Source organism: Jaculus jaculus, chromosome 16, assembly GCF_020740685.1.
Source record: "Jaculus jaculus isolate mJacJac1 chromosome 16, mJacJac1.mat.Y.cur, whole genome shotgun sequence".
Taxonomy (NCBI): domain Eukaryota; kingdom Metazoa; phylum Chordata; class Mammalia; order Rodentia; family Dipodidae; genus Jaculus; species Jaculus jaculus.
In genome coordinates, this window is record NC_059117.1 from 22,332,114 (window position 1) to 22,355,661 (window position 23,548).

At 37.9% G+C, this 23,548-nt stretch overlaps 1 protein-coding gene across 2 annotated transcripts in view; it reads right to left on the reverse strand.

The window, feature by feature from the left end:
* Positions 1 to 23,086, reverse strand: part of Pnpla8 (patatin like phospholipase domain containing 8) — a 39,015-nt gene extending 15,929 nt beyond the window's left edge. Inside the window, exons 1-6 of one of the 2 annotated variants that reach the window (XM_045136019.1) lie at positions 22,952 to 23,086; positions 12,069 to 13,219; positions 11,779 to 11,928; positions 9,307 to 9,458; positions 5,663 to 5,757; positions 2,797 to 2,968 (exon numbers count right to left, since the gene is read on the reverse strand). In XM_045136019.1, coding sequence (XP_044991954.1) covers positions 2,797 to 2,968; positions 5,663 to 5,757; positions 9,307 to 9,458; positions 11,779 to 11,928; positions 12,069 to 13,127 — 1,628 coding nt within the window. In that variant the 5' untranslated portion in view covers positions 13,128 to 13,219; positions 22,952 to 23,086. The remainder of the gene's footprint in view (positions 1 to 2,796; positions 2,969 to 5,662; positions 5,758 to 9,306; positions 9,459 to 11,778; positions 11,929 to 12,068; positions 13,220 to 22,951) is intronic. The other variant, XM_045136020.1, reaches the window with a different exon arrangement.
* Positions 23,087 to 23,548: the final 462 nt, after the last annotated feature.

Sequence of the window (23,548 nt, forward strand, 5' to 3'; positions counted from 1 at the left end):
ATTCTTGCCAATAGCTTTGCTAAAATGCTACAAGGTGCTAAAAAAGAAAGAAAGAAAGAAACGAACAAGCAAGCCTAACCACCTACTCTGAGAAGTTTATAATCCAATTAATATATGTCAAACACTATTCAGTATTATGAAGATACTATCAATAATATCAAAATAAAAAGGAATTTCATAATTCATAAGTTGGTTTTACAGTAATTTTTAAAGCACAGTTAAATAATCTTAAGCCAGTATTATGATTTCATGAAAACTGGTGCAAATTATTTTTTCTTAATAGACATAAAACACTAGAAAATAACATTTTTAATTTGCAACAATGGAGAGAATGATTTTACAATTGGAAATATGTCAGCATTCCACAATATAACTGATACTTCTCACATCATTTCTAGTGAAAATTTTCAATGTAATAAAGGTTCACTTGGAAGATTAAATGAAAACAGTTAACCAAATTCTGATAAAGAAGGGAAAATGATTAGTTATTTCATTAAGAAGCCTCATATAGGAGCTGGGGAGAGGGATCACTGGGTAAGTGCTTGCTGTACAAGTGTGAGGACCTGAGCTTGGATCCACAATGTGTTTTGTTTGCCTGTGTGTATGCAGTGTACACACACATATGAGGAGCCCAGAAGTTGATATCAGGTGTCTACTTGGATCACTCTCTACTTATTTATTGAGATAAGGCCTTTCATTTGAACTTAAGAGCTCAACAACTGGCTAACCTACCATTAGCCAGATTGACACAGGATCCTGTGCCCATTTGATGAACACTGAGATTACAGTTGACTCTTCACGTGCCTCCCCACATTTGTGTGCTGGGGGTCTGAATTCATCTCTTCCTACTTGATAGCAAGTGCTTTACCAACTGAGCCACCTCCCCAGCTTACATCATAATCCTTAATAAAATGTTTCTTTAAAAGAAGCAGCAAACATTTCTACTTTGTAAAGGTTTCTGTTTTAGGGCCCCAATCCTGAATCTCCTCTGTAGGCTGTTTTTCTTGCATGTGAACCTGTACACACATGCACACAACAAAAACAAAAATGTGAATGCACAAACATATGACACACATAGAAAGAGTAACATACAAAGTTCAAACAAATGTATAGATTCTGAACAACAACAACAAAAGAAACAAATCCTGAATAGAAGTGGTGAACAAATTCCTGAAAAAAGTAAAAAATAAATGCTATTGGGGGCTGGAGAGATGGCTTAGCGGTTAAGTGCTTGCCTGTGAAGCCTAAGGACCCCAGTTCGAGGCTCCATTCCCCAGGACCCACGTTAGCCAGATGCACAAGGGGGCGCACGCGTCTGGAGTTCATTTGCAGTGGCTGGAGGCCCTGGCGCGCCCATTCTGTCTCTCTCTCTGTCTGCCTTTCTCTCTCTGTCTGTCGTTCTCAAATAAATAAAAAATGAACAAAAAAAATTTTTAAAAATGCTATTGGGGTATTTGAAGTAATATTTGAGAAAAGCAGCTTTTTAACCTGTGAAATACACACCAAGATAAATTCAGATGACTTAAAAGAATTAGGGCTGTAGAGGCACTTGCTTGCTTTAACTGACAGCCTGGGTTTGATTCCCCAGTACCCACAGATGCTTGGCTATAATAAATTCTAAAAAGAAATGCTAATAGTACTATTATTCTTAGTAAGACATTGTTACTTTCATCATTTTCTTTATATATTCTCTATTTCCAATGCTAAAAAAATATCAACATTTTAGTGAATGATTATGCTTCTTATAAACTGACAAGGCTGCTACATTCTGAATGTGGGCAGAAATTTAAAAGTTTTCTGTCATAGCACTGTTCTTAATCACAAAAATATTTAGAAAAATATGAAAACTGAGCTAGGTAAATGGCTCAGCAGGTAAAAAGCACTTGCTATGCAAATATGAGCCCCTGAGTTCTACTCTAGAACCCATGTAAAGAGCTGTCACTCCAGTTCTGAGCGGGGTAGAGAGAGAAGGATCATTGGGACTCCCTGGTCAGCCAAACAACAAAACCCAGCAGGCTCCAAGTTCAGTAAGAGATACTGTCACAGTGAAATAATGCAGAACAGTGACACAGGAGGACATGTATGTCCTCTTCTACCTACACAGGTGTGCACAGGAAACACACATCTGTACACACACCATATACTATGCATACACACATATAAACACATAAAAACACATTTAAAAATAGATGTGCTCGTCCATAAATATCATAAATACAAGTGATCATCAGGAAAATATGGTGCCGTTACATACTGGAATATGTGATAGTCTTCTTAAAGTGTTATTGGTTTCAATAAAGTTGGAAAAGGAGCAAAGAATACAAATTTACAACTACAAAATAATTTTAGATATACAAAATATACCTAAAATATATCTAATGTACACTAAAAGGAAATATAAGTTCTGTAGCTTTCAACAATAGGATTGGGGTATTTTTAAACTTGTATTTTACACTTACAATTTTGGTTTTGTAGTATTTGAGAAGAAATTTTAAAATCATCAGCTGCTTTAGACTATGACTTGAGAAAAAGCTTTAAGCTATCAAGTAAAACAGTAGTATGTAAATATGATCTATATACAAATGGCTAAAAAAAGGCAATTATAACTTGTACGTGCAAACCTTACACTCATGAACCCAAAAATTTATGATTGGAATGTGACTCATTAAAAGAGTAATGGCTATCTTTGACTATATGGATTAACAAATTAGTAATATTCTTTGTATTTCCTGTTTTTTACAAATTTTAGTATACATAAATACCTATATAATATTTGTAAAGATAATCATAACTTACTTAAGGATCTTTTCCCACATTTGACTGTCATAAAATGCATGGCTCCAACTCATCTTGACTGTCCCAACAATAACATTTTGTGAAAATACATCTGATCCTAATTTTCGATAAAGTTCCTCACATTCATCCAATGACATATGAAAAAATCCTAGCATGAAAGCTAAGATGGCACCTGAAAGAGAGAATTCTCCGTTTATTAGTAGTGGTGTTGCTATACTTACAGCTACACACTGTCCACATCTGGCTTGGACACCTTCTACCTGAGACATGTGGAACAAAAACTTAGCAGGGACCAATTTTTCATCTATGAAACTATGAAATGGGGATAAACTAAAATTCCCAAGTCCACTGTACTGGAATAACACATAAAAGGTTTTATCAGATCCCAAGAGGATTAAGTAAATGTCATTCCAAGATGGTAATGATACTGATTTTAAAATATATGAAAAATATATTGTTTTATACTGAAATAATATATGAGATCATGGTAAATACAAACCTAACATTAACAATTACTTAGTTTGATATAACATAGTATGTTTTCCAACTCACCAATTTATTAAGCAATTACTCCATCAGGTTGGTCCTAAAACCAATGTAATTAAAGAAATTAGATACTCTAGATCTCCTTTAAAAATAGTGGATTTCAAGTGCAAACTGTAATTTGTGGCTCACACTGCCATCTAGTGGCTCTAACTGGCCTAACTGAACTAAAGAGAAAAGGGAGAAGGAGCAAGGATGACCTTTATTATCACCACTTAACCTGGGATGGCAATAAAATACAAAGAAATCAATATGAAATCCTATCATAATGTAGTTTAAAACTATTACGTTCTTTATCATAATTGCTATTATTCCAGTAAAAGATCAGACAACTTATGTTGCTATGCCACAAACTATACAAATACATTTTACTTGTAGAAAATTTCTTCAAGATTATTAGAAAATTTCTAATAATCACAACAGTTGGTTAAAAATCATGTTAATTCATTTTAATTAATTTTTTTTTCTATTTGAAAGCAAGGGAGAGAGAATTGGTGCGCCAAGGACTCAACCATTGCAACTGAACTCCAAACGCTTGTGCCACCTAGTGGGCATGTGCAACCTTGTGCTTGCCTCACCTTTCTCCATCTGTCTTATGTGGGATCTGGAGAGTCAAACATGGGTCCTTAGGCTTTGCAGGCAAGCGCCTTAACTGCTAAGCCATTTCTCCAGTCCTATTTATTTATTTTTAAAAAGAACTACTATAAATATGGGCAGATGTTCAAACACTAAATTTATTATACTAGTAAAGATATTACCCTTAAAATAGGTACATAAAAATCACAGGTTTAAACAACATACATATACAATACATTACAAAATGGAAAAAGAAGGATAAAATGAGAGCTGAGCATGGTAGCTCACACCTTTAATCCCAGCACTTGGGAGGCAGAGGTTGGTGGATCGCTATGAGTTCAAGGCCACCCTCGAACTCCAGGTCAGGTCAGCATGGACTACATTAAGACCCTACCTTGAAACACCCCCATAAAACCAGAAAGAAAGATAAAATGATAAAGTCCTTATATACTAAGGATGTGCAATGGAAAACTATGTTGTAATAAGTGTAGAAATGTACACATTATGTAAACTGATCATTTTCTTCATGAATGTCTAGCTGATTGGAGATTCTTATTACTACAGTAGACTTCTAACAAGTACAGCAAAAGCAAGAAGTTAGTCTGCAGATATGTGTAGATGTCTGAATTTCTAAAACCATTCCAAAATTTAACAAAATGGTTTAATTAAAATATGGCTTTAATTAAAAAACATTAGTCATGATAAACTGCTCTTTAAAAGGTTCCCAGAGTCAAATAAATTTGGGATACATGCATTATTTCCCTATTTTAATAGTTACAATGTATTTTTAATGTATTAAAAGAAATCTGTAAAGAAAAAAATTCTTGACATAATAAAAGACCTCTGTAAGAAAATCTGGTTTTCTTCCTTTATTCCAATATAGCCTATACCTGCCAGCACCTTGGGGTCCACTGATTCCTCACCTTAGTGTTTCTGAATCAGACTGCAATGGTTCCCATTATTCTGACTCAGCAAATGAACATCAACTGACATGCCCTTTGGGTATAGGGATATTCAGCATTAATAATGCAATGAACACTCTGGTTATGTGTGTAGTGATTTTGGAACATAAAACTACAATTTCATATCTATTTCATCTACAATTTTTAAAAGTAGCTTGGTAAAACCAGACACTTTATCACCTCAAATTCTGGCATCAAACAAATGCATAAAAACTATACAAGAGGCAAGTTACTCACTGAGAGATATACCTGATAAAAAGCAAAACCAAAGCCATCTTTCATTTTCTATTAGTTGAAGTACCATGAGTACCTTCATTTTATCACTTTCCTTATTATGAATATGCCAAGCAGCAGCAATTACTAATTCTTGTCAATGTGGCTTGTTGAAAACAATGCAAAAGCACATTAAAAACTACTTTTGGATGGGAACGTACTTATAATAAACATTTTAAAACTGTATTAAACTAACTAAATGACATTTATCATCAAAACACGAAACTAGCCAGGTGTGGTGGCACATGCTTTTAATCCTAGCATTGAGGAGGCAGAGGTAGGAGGATTGCCATGAGTCCGAGGTCACCCTGAGATTATACAGTGAATTCCAGGTCAGCCTGGGCTAGAGGGAGACCCTACCTCAAAAAACCCAAACCAAAACCAAAACAAAACAAACAAGAAAACCATGATACTAATATAAATCTTTTCAGAGAATGAACATGTTAAGCCTGTGTATAAAGTTCTTTTCTATAATGTGCTGCCAGAACACAGCACTTCTACATAACAATTACCTGTGCTTACACCACAAATGTAATCAAAGAGCTGATGAATCGGTTTCTGAGTAAGTTCAACCAACTTCCTAAGTGTCTGAAGAGCAACCAAACCCCTGTAGAGAAAGAAATACAAAATGAGAATTCTTGGTTCAAGAAAAAGTCAGTTGATTTAATAAAATGATTCTATAAATTGCTTTTAAAGTCTGTATGCTAACATGTAAATAGTATAGCATTGGTAAAAACTATCTGACAAAAGTTTCAATATTACTTCAAAATCTAGTATCTAAAAATGATATAAAAGCTGTGCAATGGAAGCACATTTAGATATATATATCAATAGCTCTTTATTGCTGTGCTAATTTCAACTCTGGAAAACACTTGAGTTGCCATATACTGTTTTCTTCTTTTATTCATATAGGTAACTGAAAGGCCCAAGAATTCAGAAGCCCAGAAATACTATCACGCTCCAAAGGGAGCTTAAGCGGGCCCCTGCATACCTCAAACTCCAGGCTTTACTCTCTGTTGGAAGCAAGTAAAGAATCCCTCTTCTCATTATATCAGAGCCCGCTCCTAATATAAAACTAGGTAAAAAGGGCATGAGATAGCCCTCAAGGATGGGAAATAAATAATGAAGTGAACCACTTATTTGGTTTCTGTAAATAGCCTGCACCATAAGCCTTAATAGCCCACACTGTAAGCCTTAGTAGCTCACACCATAAGCTGTAGCAGCCTGCCTCAGACCACCAAGGTCATACGAGACTGATACCACACTCTGCTTACTCCCACCCAAGGACCTGCGCAAATGCTGACCACCAAGGTCATAAGAGAATAATTGGTCCACGAGGGGCTTGAACAAATTAAACTAATTGGCTTAGAAACTATGGGGTGGCACAAACTGACTGGCTCGCACCCTGCAGGCTCCTGATATTAAAAAAATGATTGGTCTAATGCACAGGCTTTGTTAGAAACCCTATAAAAACTGTCCCATTCCTGCATTCGGGGCTCTGCAGTCCTCTACCCCTGTGCGGTGTACGACTGTGGGCCCCAGCGCGCTTGGAATAAAATCCTCTTGCAGTTTGCATCAAGATCGCTTCTCGTGAGTGATTTGGGGTGTCGCCATATCCGGGCAGAGCGTGGGGTCCTCGTTTTGGGGGTCTTACATAACCACTGGTATATCTATTATTTGTATTTTGTACATCTCACAAGTCAGATAATAAATGTAGGACAATTTTCTACATGAAGAGTTAATGCTGCTCACTTTGTCCATCTCTAGATCTTTGTCCAAGGCAGTAAACAAATTCGGGGGGAGTAGGAAGTGGCAAAACAGCACAGGAGGTTCAGTCTAGTTATTCTTAACAAACAATATAAAATTCTGTTCCCAATACACGGTGTCTGGCAGGTCAATTCTAGAACACAATGGCAGTCAGGCACCACAAAATAAAAGTGGGGTTTCAAATTGTGCTTTGATGCTTACCAACAGAAAGCCACTGGGAAATATTTAAAAGTTATAGTAGAAAACCAAAAATGTTGATTTAAAAATATTTTATTTACTTGAGAGAAAGAGAAAGAATGGGCACACCAGGGCCTCCAGCCACTGCAAATAAACTCTGGACACATGTGCCACCTTGTGTATCTGGCTTACATTAGTACTGGTGAATATAACCTGGGTCCTTAGGTTTCACAGGTAAGCACCTGAATTGCGAAGCCATCTTTCCAGCCCTTAAAAAAATTTTTTTTTAAATGATGGCAAATAGTGTGTATTTGAAGAAAGGTAAGGAGATGGCTTTTAAGAGATACATTATTAATTACAGGTAAGACATGAAGAAATGAAGACAATGTTGGATAAAATATATTCAACAATGTGATATCCATTTTACATAGCAACTAAGTGTGCCATGTACATATTCACACAGAAAAACATTTGAAGAAAATAAATCAAAATATTGTTAACATTAAATTTTTGAGTTATATTCTTTCCTTAACTACCAATAAAATTGTGTGTGCATATGACGGATTATTTAAAAATCTAGTATTTTTAAAAAGGGGAAAAAAATGCAACATTTATAAATTACTCAGAATTAATTTTAAAAGATATAAACTTGGGGCTGGAGAGATGACTTAGCAGTTAAGTGCTTGCCTGTGAAGCTTAAGAATGCCGGTTCAAGGCTTGATTCCCCAGGACCCACGTTAGCCAGATACACAAGAAGCGCACACATCTAGAGTTCCTTTGCAGTAGCTGGAGGCCCCGGTGCGCCCATTCTCTCTCTCTCTCTCTCTCTCTCTCTCTCTCTCTCTCTCTCTCTGCCTCTTTCTGTCACTCCCAGATAAATAAATAAAAATAAACAAAAAATTATATATATATAATATATATATATATATTTTTTTTTTTTTTTTGCTGGGCATGGTGATGCATGCCTTTAATCCTAGCACTTGGGAGGCAGAGGTAGGAGGATCGCCGTAAGTTCAAGGACACTCTGAGACTACATAGTGAATTCCAGGTCAGCCTGGACCAGAGTGAGACCTACCTCAAAAAAAAGTGTGTGTGTGTGTGTGTGTGTGTGTGTGTGTGTGTGTATGTATGTATATATGTATACACACACACACATATATGTATGTGTATGTGTGTATATATGTGTATACACACACACACACATTTGCCAGTTTTCTACTACAAGCTTAACACTATGCAACCAGGTTCTCTTACACACACAATAAAAGAGAAAGACTCTTGGGCTGGGAGGCAGGAAGTGGCTCATGAGTTGAAGGCAAGCCTGTGGGTTATTTTACAATTCCTCATATATTACTGCTTTCAACACCAACCTCCCTTTCTGGTTATTCTCTTCAATGTCCCTAAACTCAAGTTACTCAACAGCAGCAGTAGAGACTGGACTGGCTAACACTTTGTTTTGGAGACCTACCCTGTGTAGTGCAGGATGTGTAGCAGTAACTGTCCTCTTCAAAGCAGATGTGACAGTACTTCAGTGTGACAACCAAAGTGTCTCCAGACATTGGCAATGTCCTCTATGGGACAAAAGGACTGCTGGTCCAACCCGATCTTCCTGCTAGCACATTCCTAGGTTTTCCTAACTTCCTCTCCCATGACTAACAAATGCTTATTCTAACATAAGAGCAAATATTGGGCTGGAGAGATGACTTAGTGGTTAAGGTACTTGCCTACAAAGCCTAAGGACCCAGGTTCAATTCCCCAAAACCCACATAAGCCAGATGTACATGGTAGCACATGTGTCTGGAGTTCATTTACAGTGGTTAGAGGCCCTGATGCAAAAATTCTCCCTCTTTCATAAAATAAATAAATAAAAATAAGAGCAAATGTTTACTGGTCACAAATGACTTCTTCACTCTACTTCTCTCACAATTTAAACAGGCATTTTAATGTCCTTTACTAAGTCAGTCACTACAATGTTGAAAACAGCGCCATTACTTTGTAACCCTACCTTTGCTTTATTGTCCTTCTTCCCTAGTACCCAACAGCATAGCTTTGGTTTTTCATCTGTTGCTTTTTTCTTCTTATGCAAACATCATGAAGACATACATGGATTTTGTCTGTTTTGTTACTTAAGTGTCCCCAAGAGCTAAGTCAGTTCTAATAACATGGGAGGTATTCAATCAGTTGACTCAGTTGTGAAGTCTTCTAGCCTCACCTTGTTCCTCCACCATCAATTGTGAGAATTCGGATTCCTCTCCCTTTCACTGGATCCATATAACCAATTAAGGCCAAAATTTCTCTAACTGCTGCCTGAAGAGTTTCATTCTTAACTTGTCTCAGTCTTAATAAACATGGAATAATTCTTTCCTGTAATGAGAAGAAAATATGTAATTTGCTACTTTTGTTATCACACACTACAATGATGGAGGTAGCGCAGTACTTCAGCAAAGTAGACAAACATATCAATGGAACAAAATCCTATGTGCAAATCAGACTCATATATTCAGCCTCAAAGAGAATTATCACAAAATTTTTTCAAAAAATAATTCTGGGGTCAATTGGATGTGTCTTATAATTTTTACACATAATACAACCAATCACATAATAAAATCAAATCTATTCTAATGAAAAACATGTGTGAAAGGTAAAAACAAAATTTTAGAAGAAAATGGAATACCACTTTAGGATACCCAAAAATATCTTACACAGCCCACAAAGAAAAATCCATATACACTGAAATAAATTAAATTTTATAAAATCAGTTTACAGAAAATGGAAGGTTGTTTTCATAGTATAGTGGTTATCATGTTCCCCTAACAGAAAATGGGATGAAAGGTAAGCCACAGAGTAGAAGAATATATCAGCAAGTAAGAAACACACAAATAGACACAGGTCTCTGGAAACTTATTGCTATAACATACAATGAAATTTCCCTGATCAATACAAAAGGTCAATCCTCCAGATATGTTGGTCATGCCAGTAACCCTATCAATTGGGAGGCAGAGGTAGGAGAAGAGATAACATTATTCCAGCATGGGCTACACAGTGAGATTAATGCTTGCCTGAACTACATAGTGAGACTGCCTCAAAGATAATAATTCTCCAAAAATTCATTAATAATACAAAAAAGGTATACCATGAATTATAAAGTCAATCAATAAAAACAATTTATAATTACTTATCATGTTGCCAATGATTTCTATGACTGCACTGATTCAAAGAAGGCAACCATACAATGAAGCAAAACTAATCTGTGGTTACCTCTTCGGGAGACTATTAGTAAACAGAGATAAAGAATACTTCTTTGGCATTGGTAATGTTCCCTTTCTTCCTCTGGGCACTGGTTATATGGATGTATTCTGACAATGAACTCCATATACTTGCAAAGGCATGTGTTTTGCTCTTGAATAACATGCTTGCATGAGATAGTTTTAAAGCATATGCTGTGTTCTGAATGTTAATGTCCCTCATAAAATCCTTATGAAGGTACTTCGTACCCAGTGATTTTTGGGAAATGCATAAAGTCATGAAGACTTTACCTCCTGTATTTGAAAGGAACAGTTTTCTGGCCCCGTTTCCAATGTGAATTTTCCACAAGTCACAGTACGTGAGGGATAAACCTTCGCCAGACACATAATTTATAAGCACCTTATCATGGGCATCTCAGTATCCAGACCGGGAGAAATAAATTTCTGTTATGTGTACCCTACCCAGTCTAACACAGTTTGTTATAGCAGCTGGGTGGACTGAACAGTGATTTTATTTTATATCTCTATTTTCTGTTTATCACTAAGATGTGAAATATATAGAAAACTACATTTGGTAAATTTATCTTTTAGGTCAGATATTACACAAATATGAAAGATAGTCAAACTTTAGGATCATTAGATAGTATAGCTATATATCATAATATGTATATTATACAATATAAATTTATTGAAGAATGCATTATTTGAAGAATTAAATGCTTTTTCAGCAAGGTAACTATCAAAAAGCATGAACTCAGTTAACAGTTTTCTGAACGGCTGACTAAAAATAGTGAAATTTTAACCTCTATTATTATATATTTATAAGTCACTATTAAAAGTCAACTTAGTACAGGTATAGAAAGACAACTACATTAGTTGTCTTCTATGGCATTCTTTTAAAACAGTCTATTTATAGGATCTAACACTTCTTTGTTCACTATTTTCAATAACAAGCAAAACTAGGTGGTTTGCTTAATGATTATCAAATCAATCTTATTAAGTTAGTAAAAATTTTAGGATCTCAAACATGAGAAGACCATGGAAAATAATCAGCAAATGTTTTGTATATTAATTACGTTTTTCTGGAGACAGGCTCTTGTAATATAGTCAGTCTGGTTTGTGAGCCTCCTGCCTCAGCCTCCCAAGTAACTTCATAATAAAATACTTATCATGTACTTAAGAAAATTTGGACTATTAGGCAATGTAAGTAACATATGGATATTTATGTTCTATCTTATAAATATTAGTCTCAAATATTCACACTAATAGCCTAATTTAAACCACAGAATGAAAGGGATTCATTAGCATGTGTATCACAGAATAAAATGAAGAAATTCCTGAATACACTAAATACGATAAAATACAAAAAATTCAAATAAAAGCTTAAAAAGGTTTATTAGCATTTTTATTTCAAGGTAAAACAATATTAAAGAAATTACCTTGACAGCCACTCCCTTTCCTTCAGGAAATTCTAGAAGATGAAAAGTCAATTCTTCAACTCGAGTAATGCAAAGCTTTGGGTCAGCTGTTCTTCTCAGTGCCTTGACTAATGCTCGAGTTCTATTGTCAATACTCACTCTTGCAATAATCTACAAAGACATATTAAATGTATCTAATTACAATAAAAAACTACTCTAAAAGGTTGTTTCTTAAGTCCCCTTAGGAAATAAAAGTTTTTACATTTGATCAAAATCAATGCAACTTAAAATCACACTGAGGAACAACTTGCCTTTTCTCGCTGAAGAGATACATGCTTTTTCTCCTCGGCGCTTTTGTCTTTGCTAACAGCCTGTTCAGGTTTAGTGGGTTCTTCCTGTACTTCTGGCTGACTCTTTGAATCATACTTTAATTTGGGGACAAGTCCACCAATATAACCACCTACAAAAGCCTGTACCCCTTCAGTGGGACGAGAAAGGAAGTTAGCAATACTTTGCTTTGTAGATACAGGAAGGACTTCTGGCATCCCACTTGGACTTGAAGGCTTGTTCCCAGCATCCATGGACGATTCCGAGCCTGGCGTACTGGTCAAGGAGCCAGGGCTAGGAGAAACAGGTTTCCCTTCTTCAGGCTTTTCACTTTCAGGTTCTGGTTTGTACTGGAGCTGTTTATCTTCCTTTTCTTGAGACATTTTTTCCTTTCGGTTGAAGTATGAATTAATGTGATTTGATAAAAAGTAAAATGAATCTCCAAATTTTGAGGTTATACCAGATGCATAATGAAACAGGCTTTGTTTACCAAAATCTTCTTCTTTATCTGTGCTGTAAATTTTTTTTTCTGCAAGAGAACTCTTTTCTGCTGCTTTGTCACTATATTTTTTTAGAGATCTGATGGCTTGTTTAACATCTTTTTGTTTTAACCAGCCACTATCTGATACTTTTTTAAATATTTGAAAACTTGGTCTAAATTGAGTTAAACGTGTAATCCTTTCATTTTGATTGCCAAAAATAGCCTTTGATACAGAACTCAAAGTACTTTTAATACGGGACATACGAATGCCTACTTTTGTAAGTCCCTTGGGAGCAGAAGTACTAAGTCTCAAAATTCCAAAATGTAAGCCATCCTTGCTCAGAGAGCGCCAGTGCGTACTGCTAGAACGGGCTTCCCTTTTACTCCATTTACATCTTATCTTGCTTGCATGAAAATCTCTTTGAACACCGACCTGGCTTATCCTCCACTGATGTTTAGGTAAACACACAAAATGCAGCTGTTTGCTTCTTTGTGTCCCACAAAGACTTCTTGCATTACTAAGGAGGTAAATATATATATCTAGAGTCAAATTAACAGACATAACTTTAAAAAATCATTTATTTTTCTATATGGCATTCTCTCATTTAATTCCAGAATGCTTCACTTAAGAAATTCCATAATTCATGGTCTTACCTGAAATGGTAAAAAGAAAAGATCAGAATTCAAATTAAAAGTCAAAATTGAGGATAATATACAGGACTATTTGAGACACAGTCAATATACTCTTTCAAAAAGATGGAATTATACATTTCCAACACAGACTTAATTTTTAAGCAAATAGAAAACAATTAACCATTCTAGTATAGAAGTCCATGAGAACAGAATGTGAGTAGTAGGATTAGGAAAAATAGTTTAGGAAAGTTTCATAATAGGTTTTTCTGATTATATTAATTATTCTTTATTAGTTTTACAATCTTGACTAGGTCGGTCAATAAGCATCAGACCTTAAGTACTCTGGAGACAAGAGCAAGTTCTTTACCTTGCTTACTGCAAATCATTTTCATAACGCTTAATCTATACCAGACTTGGCACTAGATACTGAGGCCACAAATAAGTTTGTAAGGAACCTCTTTACCTTAAAGCAGGAATTAGCAATATGAAGAATATTTTCCTATCTAGTAATAACTGCTCATTAAAGAAGGAAAAGCATGCAATAGGTAACATGCAAGAGGTGCAAAACTACAAGTCACGTACACAAGAGTACTCTCATTTAAAATGAATAAACTGGAAAGTAGAACAGTCATAGAAAAATCTTTACAAACAATAAAATTATGAAAAGTACTTCACATCAGAAAATGCTGATAAAAACAGCTATTTTAGCCAAGAATAGCAGCATATGTCCCAAGCATATTGACCAAGGTAATTTGACCCTGGATCTCCAACATAACTCTCCAAAATAATGAGATTCTAATAAGCCAGTCAGTCTTGAAGAAACTTTGACACAGATGTGGTTTCTTCCTGGGAATTTGAGTTCACAAATGACAAGAAGCCAGCCATAGCCCAAAGCACCAGAGAGTGCAGAGCATCTTGCTGCTCCCACCTCAGCTCCTTGGCTAAGCCTAAGGACCTCACTCTGTGAGACCCGCAGAGCACGCTCAGCTCAGACCCTGACACACTAAGTGCTGCTTCAAATTTCATGACTCATAGCCAAGCAGTCATACAAAACTAGACCACAAAAAGTAATAAACTTAACACTACCCAACGCACTGGTGTCCCAGAGCACACTGTAGAGAAGGCTGCAACTCAAAGATGCACAAATTTCAAGGAAGGAAAATACAAATATGAAAAAGCAAGGCAATACATCTGCTCCAAAAGTACAATGTTCAATAGCTAAATCCAAAAACATTACAGTAGATGAAATGTCGGACAAGAATGAAAGAAAATCATTTTAAAAAGTGAGTAATTGGGCTGGAGAGATGACTCAGCAGCTAAGGCATTTGTCTGCAAAGTGTAAGGACCCTGGTTTGATTCCCCAGTACCAACATAAAGCCAAATGCACAAGATGGCAGATGCAACTGAAGTTCATTCATTGCAGTGGCTAGAGACCCTGGTGTGCCCATTCTCTCTTTCTGCCTCTCTCATAAATAAATAAATAAATTAGTTAAGAACTTAAAATAAATTGGACATGCTAGCCTTGAATTCACCCTGTAGCACGTTGGCCTTGACCTGACAATCCTCATCTCTTTGCCTTCCAAACAGCTGGATCACAAGCCTGTACTACCAGGCCTAGCTCAACAATAGCTTTTCCCCACACCAATAATGAACCTGGGAAGAAAAAAAAATACATGAAATGAATTTTATTCACAACAAACCCCAAATAAAACACCTAGCAGTATACCAAACAACACAAGTGTGAGAAAAGACTTCTACAATGAAAAATAAAAAATACTCCTCTCCCCCCCAATAAAAAAGAAATTAAAGAGGACACTACACATTATCAGGACATTACCTGGTCATAAATCAGCACAATACCATTAAAATTGCCATACTACCAAAAACAATACAGATTCAAGGCACTATAGATTCAATTCATCAAAATACCAATGACGAGCTGGAGAGATGGCTTCACAGTTAAGGCGCTTGCCTACAAAGCCAAAGGACCCAGGTTCGATTTCCCAGGACCCACATAAGCCAGATGCACAAGGAGGTGCAAAGGTCTGGAATCTGATTGCAGCAGCTGGAGGCCCTAGCATGTCCATTCTCTCTATCCGCCTCTTTTACTCTCTCTCTCTCTCTCTCTCCCTCAAATAAATAAATAAAAAGAAAAAAATACCAATGACATACACTAAGGAAACTGAAACAAATCCTAAATATGTACAAAATCCAGAGCAATCCTGAGCAAAAGGAGTAATGCTAGAGGCATAACAACATCTGATTTCAAAATGTACCATATTTTGCTATAGTAACAAAAATTAATGGCACTGGCATAAAATCTACTGGAATAGAGTAAAGAAGCAAAAACAACAAACTTACATATCTATAACCATCTGATTCTTGACAAAGGGGCCAGAAATACATGTTGAGAGAAAACTCTTCTAACAATGGGCACTAAGAAAACTGTGATATGATGGAGAATGGAATTTCAAAGGGGAAAGTGTGGGGGTGGGGAGGGAGGGAATTACCATGGGATATTTTTTTATAATCATGGAAAATGTTAATAAAAATTTTAAAATTAAAAAAAAATTAAAATTTTTTTTAAAAGTTTAAAAAAAAAGAAAGAAAACTGTGAATGGCTGTCACCAAGAAAATAAAACATCATCCTGGCAAGGGCTCAGGGAAAACAGAATCCTTGTCCAATGTTGATGAAAATATAAATTAGTATAGCCTCCATGGGAGTTAAAACAGCCACGATGTAAGTTCCTTTAAAAACTAAAAGCAGGGGCTGGAAAGATGGCTTAGAGGTTAAGCACTTGCCTGTGAAGCCTAAGGACTCTGGTTCGAGGCTTGATTCCTCAGTACTCACGCTAGCCAGATGCACAAGGAGGCGCATGCATCTGGAGTTCACTTGCAGTGGCTGGAGGCCCTGGAATGCCCATTCTCTCTCTATCTGCCTCTTTCTCTGTCACTCTCAGATAAATAAATAAAAATGAATTTAAAAATTTTTTTAAAAAAACCTAAAAGCAGGGCTGGAGAGATAGCTCAGTGGATAAAAACACTTGTTTATAAGGTCTGACTGCCTGGGTTTGGATCCCCAGCATGTAAATCCAGATGCACAGAGTGGTGCCTGCATTTGTCTGCAACAGTGGGAGGCCCTGGCATGCACATTTCTCCCCCCCACCTCCTTGTAAAAAAAAAAAAAAAAACTAAAATCAAAACTACTGTACGTCCAGGTATACCACTACTGGATATATACCTAAAGGAATGAAAATATAGACACAATTCAGATGACCACCATGCCTGTTTATTGTGGTATCATTCACAATAGCTAAGTTATGTAATCAGCTTGGCTGCTCAGAACATAATAAATATATACACAATATAATATAAATGAGTATAATTGAGCCATAAAGAAAATAAGATTAATGCAATTTGTAGGAAAATAGCTGGTAACGGGGCTCATTGTGTCAAGACAAAATAAGTCAGTCTTACAAAGCAAGAATCACAAGGTTTCTCTCATGTAGAATCTTGGGGGCAGGAGGACAGACATGAAAATAAAAGGAGTTATTGAGGCAAAGGAAGATCAGGACAAGGAGGAAGGGAGGGTAAGAGGGAGCAATAAGGGAGGCAGCACTGAAATATATCACAACATGTATGAAAGTGAACAATGTAATCCATCATTTTACATAATTGATATGTACCAAAAAAAGAGAGATTTATTTGGCCATATTTGTAGGATTAAGGGCTTAAGTATGCTTATAAATTGATGAAATAAATGATGATATAAAGGAGGAAGAAGGAACTTTGGTTTCTTTGTTACTGTGAGGTTCTTGTGAAGTAGCAATGCTAACTTAAACTATATTTAGGTTAGTTGTAAGTGTGCATTCTAAACTCTAGGGCAATCATTAAAATTGTTTTTAAAAGATATGACTAATTTTCTAGAAAAGGAAAAAGATGGAACTATGAAATGCTCAATTAAAACCATAAAAGCTGGGCTGGAGAGATGGCTTAGATGTTAAGGCATTTGCATGTGCAGCCAAAGGACCCAGGTTCAATTCCCCAGGACCCACATAAGCCAGATGCACAAGGTGGTGCACACATCTGGAGTATGTCTGCAGTGGCTGGAGGCCCTGGGATGCCCATTCTATCTGCCTCTGTTCATATTCTCTCTCTCTCTCTCTCTCATTCTCTCTAATAAATAAAAAAAAATTAAATAACCATAAAAGCTCTTGGTATAATGGTAAAAAACTGTAATCTCAACACTTGGCACTGGGGCAGGAGGATCATGAGTCATGAGTTTCAGACTTGCAAGATATACATGAATAAAATAAAATAAAAAGAAATTTGTTTATAAATATGAGAAAGGAAGGAGAAAAATGCATATTATGTTTAAGAAAACAGCAACAAAAAAGCACATGTAAGAAAGAAAGCACACAGAGTACATTCAGGAGTTCCAAGTAATGTTTCATGGCAGCACATGGATTATATGAAGAAGAGACAAGAGGAAAACTAAACTAAGATTCTTTCTTAGGGCTGGGGAGATAGCACAGTTATTAAAGTATTTGTCTGGCAAACATGAGCACCTGAATTCCAATCCCCAACATCCAAGTATTTAAAGAAGGGGGGAGTGGTGGAAAGATGGCTTAGTGGTTAAGGCGCTTGCTTGCAAAGCCAAAAGCCCCAGGTTTGACTCCCCAGGACCCACATAAGCCAGATGCACAAGGGGGTGCACGCATCTGGAGTTCACTTGCAGTGGCTGGAGGCCCTGGCATGCCCATTCTCTCTCTACCTGCCCTTTTTTTTAACCTCTCTCTATAATAATAATAATAATAAAGTACTACCTCACTGGCTAGATGGTTTAGCTGGTGAGGTCTAGATTCAGTGAAGGCTCCTGTCTCAACAAATACAATATTTACTGAGGGCACCTGACATCAACCTCTGGCTTCCACATGCACATACACACGTGTGTACCCATTCACATACCAACACATATACATATGCATGCAAACCACTTAAAAGTGAGAAAAAGAAAAAAAAAATTCAGATGTGGAGTCATAAACCTACATCCAACACTGCAGAGACAGAGAAAAGATGATCCCTGGAGCCCACTGGCCAGCCAGTCTGGCCTAATAGGTAAGCTTTAGGCCAATGAGAGGCCCTGTCTTAAAGATTGGCGGTTTTCCTACAGATGATACCCAAGATTGTCTTTTGGCCTATACACGTGTATGTATGAGTGCCTGAGCACACACACATGTGTATATTCTCACATACATAAAAGAAAAATAAAATCCTCCTTTGTATACTGCATGTGCACATATTATTTTAAAACACTTAGCTGTGCTGGGGAAGAACATAAAGACGCAAGCCTTCCTAGCTCACTGCTCTAAGCTTCTGGGAACTTGAAATGAATGTGATAAGCCCAGTAACATAACAACCTGCAACTTCCACCACATAGCAATACTTGATAAGGGGTGTGTGTGTGCGCGCACGCGCGCGCGCACACACACACACACACACACACACACACGAATGATATTTAAAGTACTTGTGGATTAAGAGACTTGCTCAAAACTAGTGAGGAGTAATCTACAGGTTTAGCCACCGGCCTGGCTCTACAGTCATATTTCTTACACCGTGGTGAGATCCTATGCAAATAAAAACTGGTTAGAGCTGGCTAACCATCGAATCCCAACCTAGACAAGTAGAACAACCACACAATGGCACTGCCAAAATACTGGGCAATGGACTCACACACTAGAAAACCACCACTGAATATTAACTAGGAAAGATTACAAAACATGCTAAGAAATGAACCATCACCTAGAAAGAGGATCAGAAAATACAGCCAAAAGGAAAATGTGTAACCAAGATTTTAAAATAGGAAATAAGTAAGATTAAATGTTCAAAGACACAACAGAAGGAATAAAAATACAGAGGCAAAAGAATAAAAAGTAAAATAAATAGAAAGTAAAATGGGATAGTAAAATTTCAGAAACGAATAGTTCAGCTACATACTAGCTCTGAAACATACCTATAGTTTAATGACAACGGTTGAAAATAAAGGTTTGAGGATAATGATATTCTAAACAATATAAAGTAAAAAAGGCTCTTAAGGAAAATTTACATAGGATTAAACAGGAAACCTAAAAATGATCCATTTACTTCTCAAACCTGTTTGTCTTGTAAGACAAGACAATTTATTTACAAGTAACTAAAATAGTGTGTCTTGTCAGAATAAGAAGTGCTATGAATTGAAGCTGTCTGCAGAGAAGGATGACATAAAGAATACTATTAGGTGGGGAAACAGCTCAGCAGGCAAGAACTTGCAGCACTTTCTGAGGGCCCAATGTGCTCTGAATTTAATTCCCTACCACCCATGTAAACAACTGGTCATGGCTAAACATGCTTGTAACCCAGGTCTGTAGTGGTAGAGATACGAGAATCACTGGGGCTTGATGGTTTGATTGAAAACAGTAGCTCTAGTTCAGTGAGAGACTCCATCTCAGGGAAACATTAGGATGAGTGATAAGAGGATATCCAACATTCTCCCCTAGCTTCCACACACGAGCAGGAGGCACACACATCTGCACATGCACACACTACACACACACACACACACCAAAAAAAAAAAAAAAAAAAAAAAACCAACATTTTGGATGGTACTGTCAGACAAATTGATTTTAGTGGTGATCTGAATGAAGTGAGGAGCAGATTATTAAGAGAAGCTAGAAAAACCATTCTAATTAGAAGAAACGGCAAGCAACATTTTGGAGACAAAAGTGAGCATTTTCTATTAGGAACAGCAAGGGCAACAGTTGAAGGGAAAAAAGAATCACTGTAACGATCTAAGACTGGGGCAGAAACACACTTAGACTACTGTTACAGTCTGCCTTGCTTCTTTCCAATAAGATACAATCATCTTGCATAAGAAAATAGTTGAGCAGCCCAGGACACTGCTTGGCTTGGGCAGTAAGCATACACCTTTCCTCACACTGAAGGAGAAATATGAGAAGGCCATTTGCCCTCTTGGCAGTGTATTCTCTTTACTCTCTAATAAAGCTTTACTCTTTAATAAAGTTCCTTGATGGTTTACTTTTGATGTGCATCTTTTCAAATTTTTTGAATAGGGAATCAAGAACCTGGAAACACACAGAGATCACCAGTAGAAATCTAATTATGAATACATACCTATTAAGTTGACATTGAAATATAGAACATAAAGCAAAAACTGAGAACCATTACAGGAAGACAATTTCACGAACACAATGAGAGATTTTAATACACTTTCTCAGAAGCCACAATTATCAAGAAAAATGACTTGACACAGAGATGATCTGCAAGTTTCACTGTAACCAAATAACAACACTAAAAATGCAAGAGAGGCCAGGCATGGTGGTGCATGCCTTTAGTCCCAGCACTCACTTGGGTGGCAGAGGTAGGAGGATGGCTGTGAGTTCGAGGGTACCTTGAGAAGACAGAGTGAATTCCAGGTCAGCCTGGGCTAGAGTGAGACCCTACCTTGAAAAACCAAAAAAAAAAAAAAAAAGCAAGGGAAATTATTTTGAGAGGAATAAACTGCCATTACTAAAGCTAAAGTGCAACAATAGGGAGAATGATGTAAAAGTGAGTGGTTCTGAGAAAAGAGCAAGCAAGGAAGATTCAAACTAGTATAAATGCAGCAAAGGCGTAAATACAGGATGGAGAGACTGTGCCTTACTGTTAGCAAATGGAACGGAGTTTTAACCAAAAAAAATCTAAAAATTTTAGTAAGGGAAATGCTAGGTGCAAGCCCAATTGTGGATGGAATGAATGAAAGCTAAGGATGTCACTTAATGATTGCAATAACGCAGTCAAAAAGGTAACAAGGGTCTGAATTAAGTAACAGTACTAAAATGGAGAAGTGGGCTACTGTGAGCCACATTGTGAAGTAGAAAGAGGCTATGAAACAAAAGCAGAAGAGATGACTGTGAGAAAGAAAAAAGAATGGGATAAGGAGTAACAGGTGTCAAGACTAAGATTTCTTTAAAGTAAGATGTGTAGGTGGAATACCATCTCTTCCTATGAATAAGAAAAAAAACTTGAACCACAGCCAATTTCATATAAAGGAAAAAAAATCTTCTTTTGAACTACAGAATGAAGTTACAATGGGCACTCAAGTGTACACAAACTGTAGATTTATGTGCTCCATGCCAGCTGAACCCTTAAGACCAGGTGGATTTACCAAAGTAAAATAGAAGTATTCAGAGATCAAAGAACCTGATAAAAACACCTAACTCTTGATAAAGGTTTAAATACAAATGAATCCTATATTTTCCTTGACATTTCAATATATCCACAGGTTCATTAGTATTCCTCGGGTGTCGAATTAAAACTGTTGGTCGGAAAAGAACAATAATGAGTAGAAAAAAGTAAGAAGTAAACACTCCAAGCAAACAAGAAAGTGCCCGAGGAAAAGACCTCCTTTAAAATCTAGCAGCAGGTTGTTTTTTGTTTTTAACGCAATGAACAAACAGAATAAAATACAGGAGGAATGCATAAAAGATCAGAACTGAAAAATGTTGGGAAAGATGTCTAGAGTCAAGAGTTCTAATTGACCTCTTTACAAAGCTACAAAGTTCTGCAAGTGAAGTAACCCGCAGGTTTCAGCAAAATCCCAGCCTCCACTAGGGGAGGAAAAACAACTCCAAGGTACAAGCTGTTCTGGTAGCAACTTTGCGTGTGGAACAAGTGATACATAAACGAGCACTGCCCACAAGATTTTAACTTAGATGTCATACAGAAATAGAAAAAGATGGTCAGCAGTACAAAGTTAGATTGGTGAAAACTATGAAACAAAATGTTCTTACATTTTAGGGACAGCTAGTTTGCATACACAATTAAACAAAATGTCAAGAGAACTTGATACTATAATTGCCTTTCAGGAAGCCTAAGCTCTCAGTTCAGTTTAATATCCTTTAAAAATCCCTCAGACTTTAACATTCTTAATATTTCATTATTGTAATGATATATATTTTTTTGCCATTTTTTGAGCTCTCAACAATTAGGACTGCGGATCCAAAAAATAACTGTTCCTGAAAAAAAAAAAAAAGAAAAGCAGTATTAAAAAAAAGTGCTCCAGGATAGTCCCTTAAGTCACTTCTCTTAAGATGTGCCTTGGAAGAGTTCACTTTTCTTTAAAGTACTGGGCGTGCAAAACAGGTCCCGCCCCGCCCAGCAATGACACAGGGTTAACGCAACCCGGTGATTCAATCGGCATCTGCAACCTTTAAAAAAGCGCACAAATCTCCAGCTGCCGAGGCCTCCAGCAATCGGGGGGTGGAGGGGGGAGGGGGATCCAAGGTGCGCGCTGACAAGTCAAGGGCGACGTGAAGCCGAGAAGCCCGTGGTGAAAAAGAGCCACCAGGGAACGAGACAGGCGACACCTAGGCCAGCGACATCCGGAAAAACCCGGCCCTGAGTCGTGGGGGGTGGGACGGGGGCGGGGCGAGCGGAACCCAAACAGAGCGCGGCTGGACCACGACGCCCACGGGGACAGGCTGCCCACGACGCGGCCACCTTCCCGGCCCAGCCCCGAGCCCGCGGCCGCTTCCGGCGTCGGGCCACCTCCCTGAACGGCGGGGCTGGTCTTTCCGCGCCGGGACTCTCCCCGAGCCGGACCCTGGAGACGCCCACGCAAAGGCACACAGGGAGACCTCCCCCGCAGCCGGACCGCCACCCGGAGCCACCAGCCTGTCGGTCATCACGCTCGTCCTCCTCGCAGTCACCTACCGGGATGCAGGCCGTAGACACTCGCGCCGCGGGCGGCGACCTGCTCCCGTCAGGACTGACGTGCAAACCGCCCCTGCGGACTCCCAAGCCAAACAGACGCTCCAGGCGTGACTCGAGCTCCTCCCACCCCGCGGCGCCCCGCCCACTGAGCTGCGCCCCGCCCCACGGAAGTGACGCAAGGTAGTCAGCGACTACCGGGACGTCGGGTACGCTGTCAATCACCTTTCGGCGCATGCGTAGTGGAGCTTGGCTCCGGGAGGAAGAGCCTGTGTGCATGCGCCCAGAGTTGCGAGGTTGGCGGAGGGGCCGCTTGTCCCTTTTTTTGCAGGGAAGTGGGGGGTCCTATTTTTGTGGTCTCGTGAGGGTGCTTGCTGTTGTTGTTTTTCAGCCGAGTTGAGCCTCCGTGTCCCTGAAGACCCTGCCCGTGGCCTGTGCCCCCCTCCTTCCTGGGTGGTGGGGTGGGGCTGCGTTAACCTTCATTCTCTGGGTGTGATGAGCCTGTCACGTATTTATTCATAGTTTGTAGGTATTGTCACCGGGTCTAAATGTCACTAAAAGCGCATTTACATATATGGTCCTGTTGAAGATAACATGCTG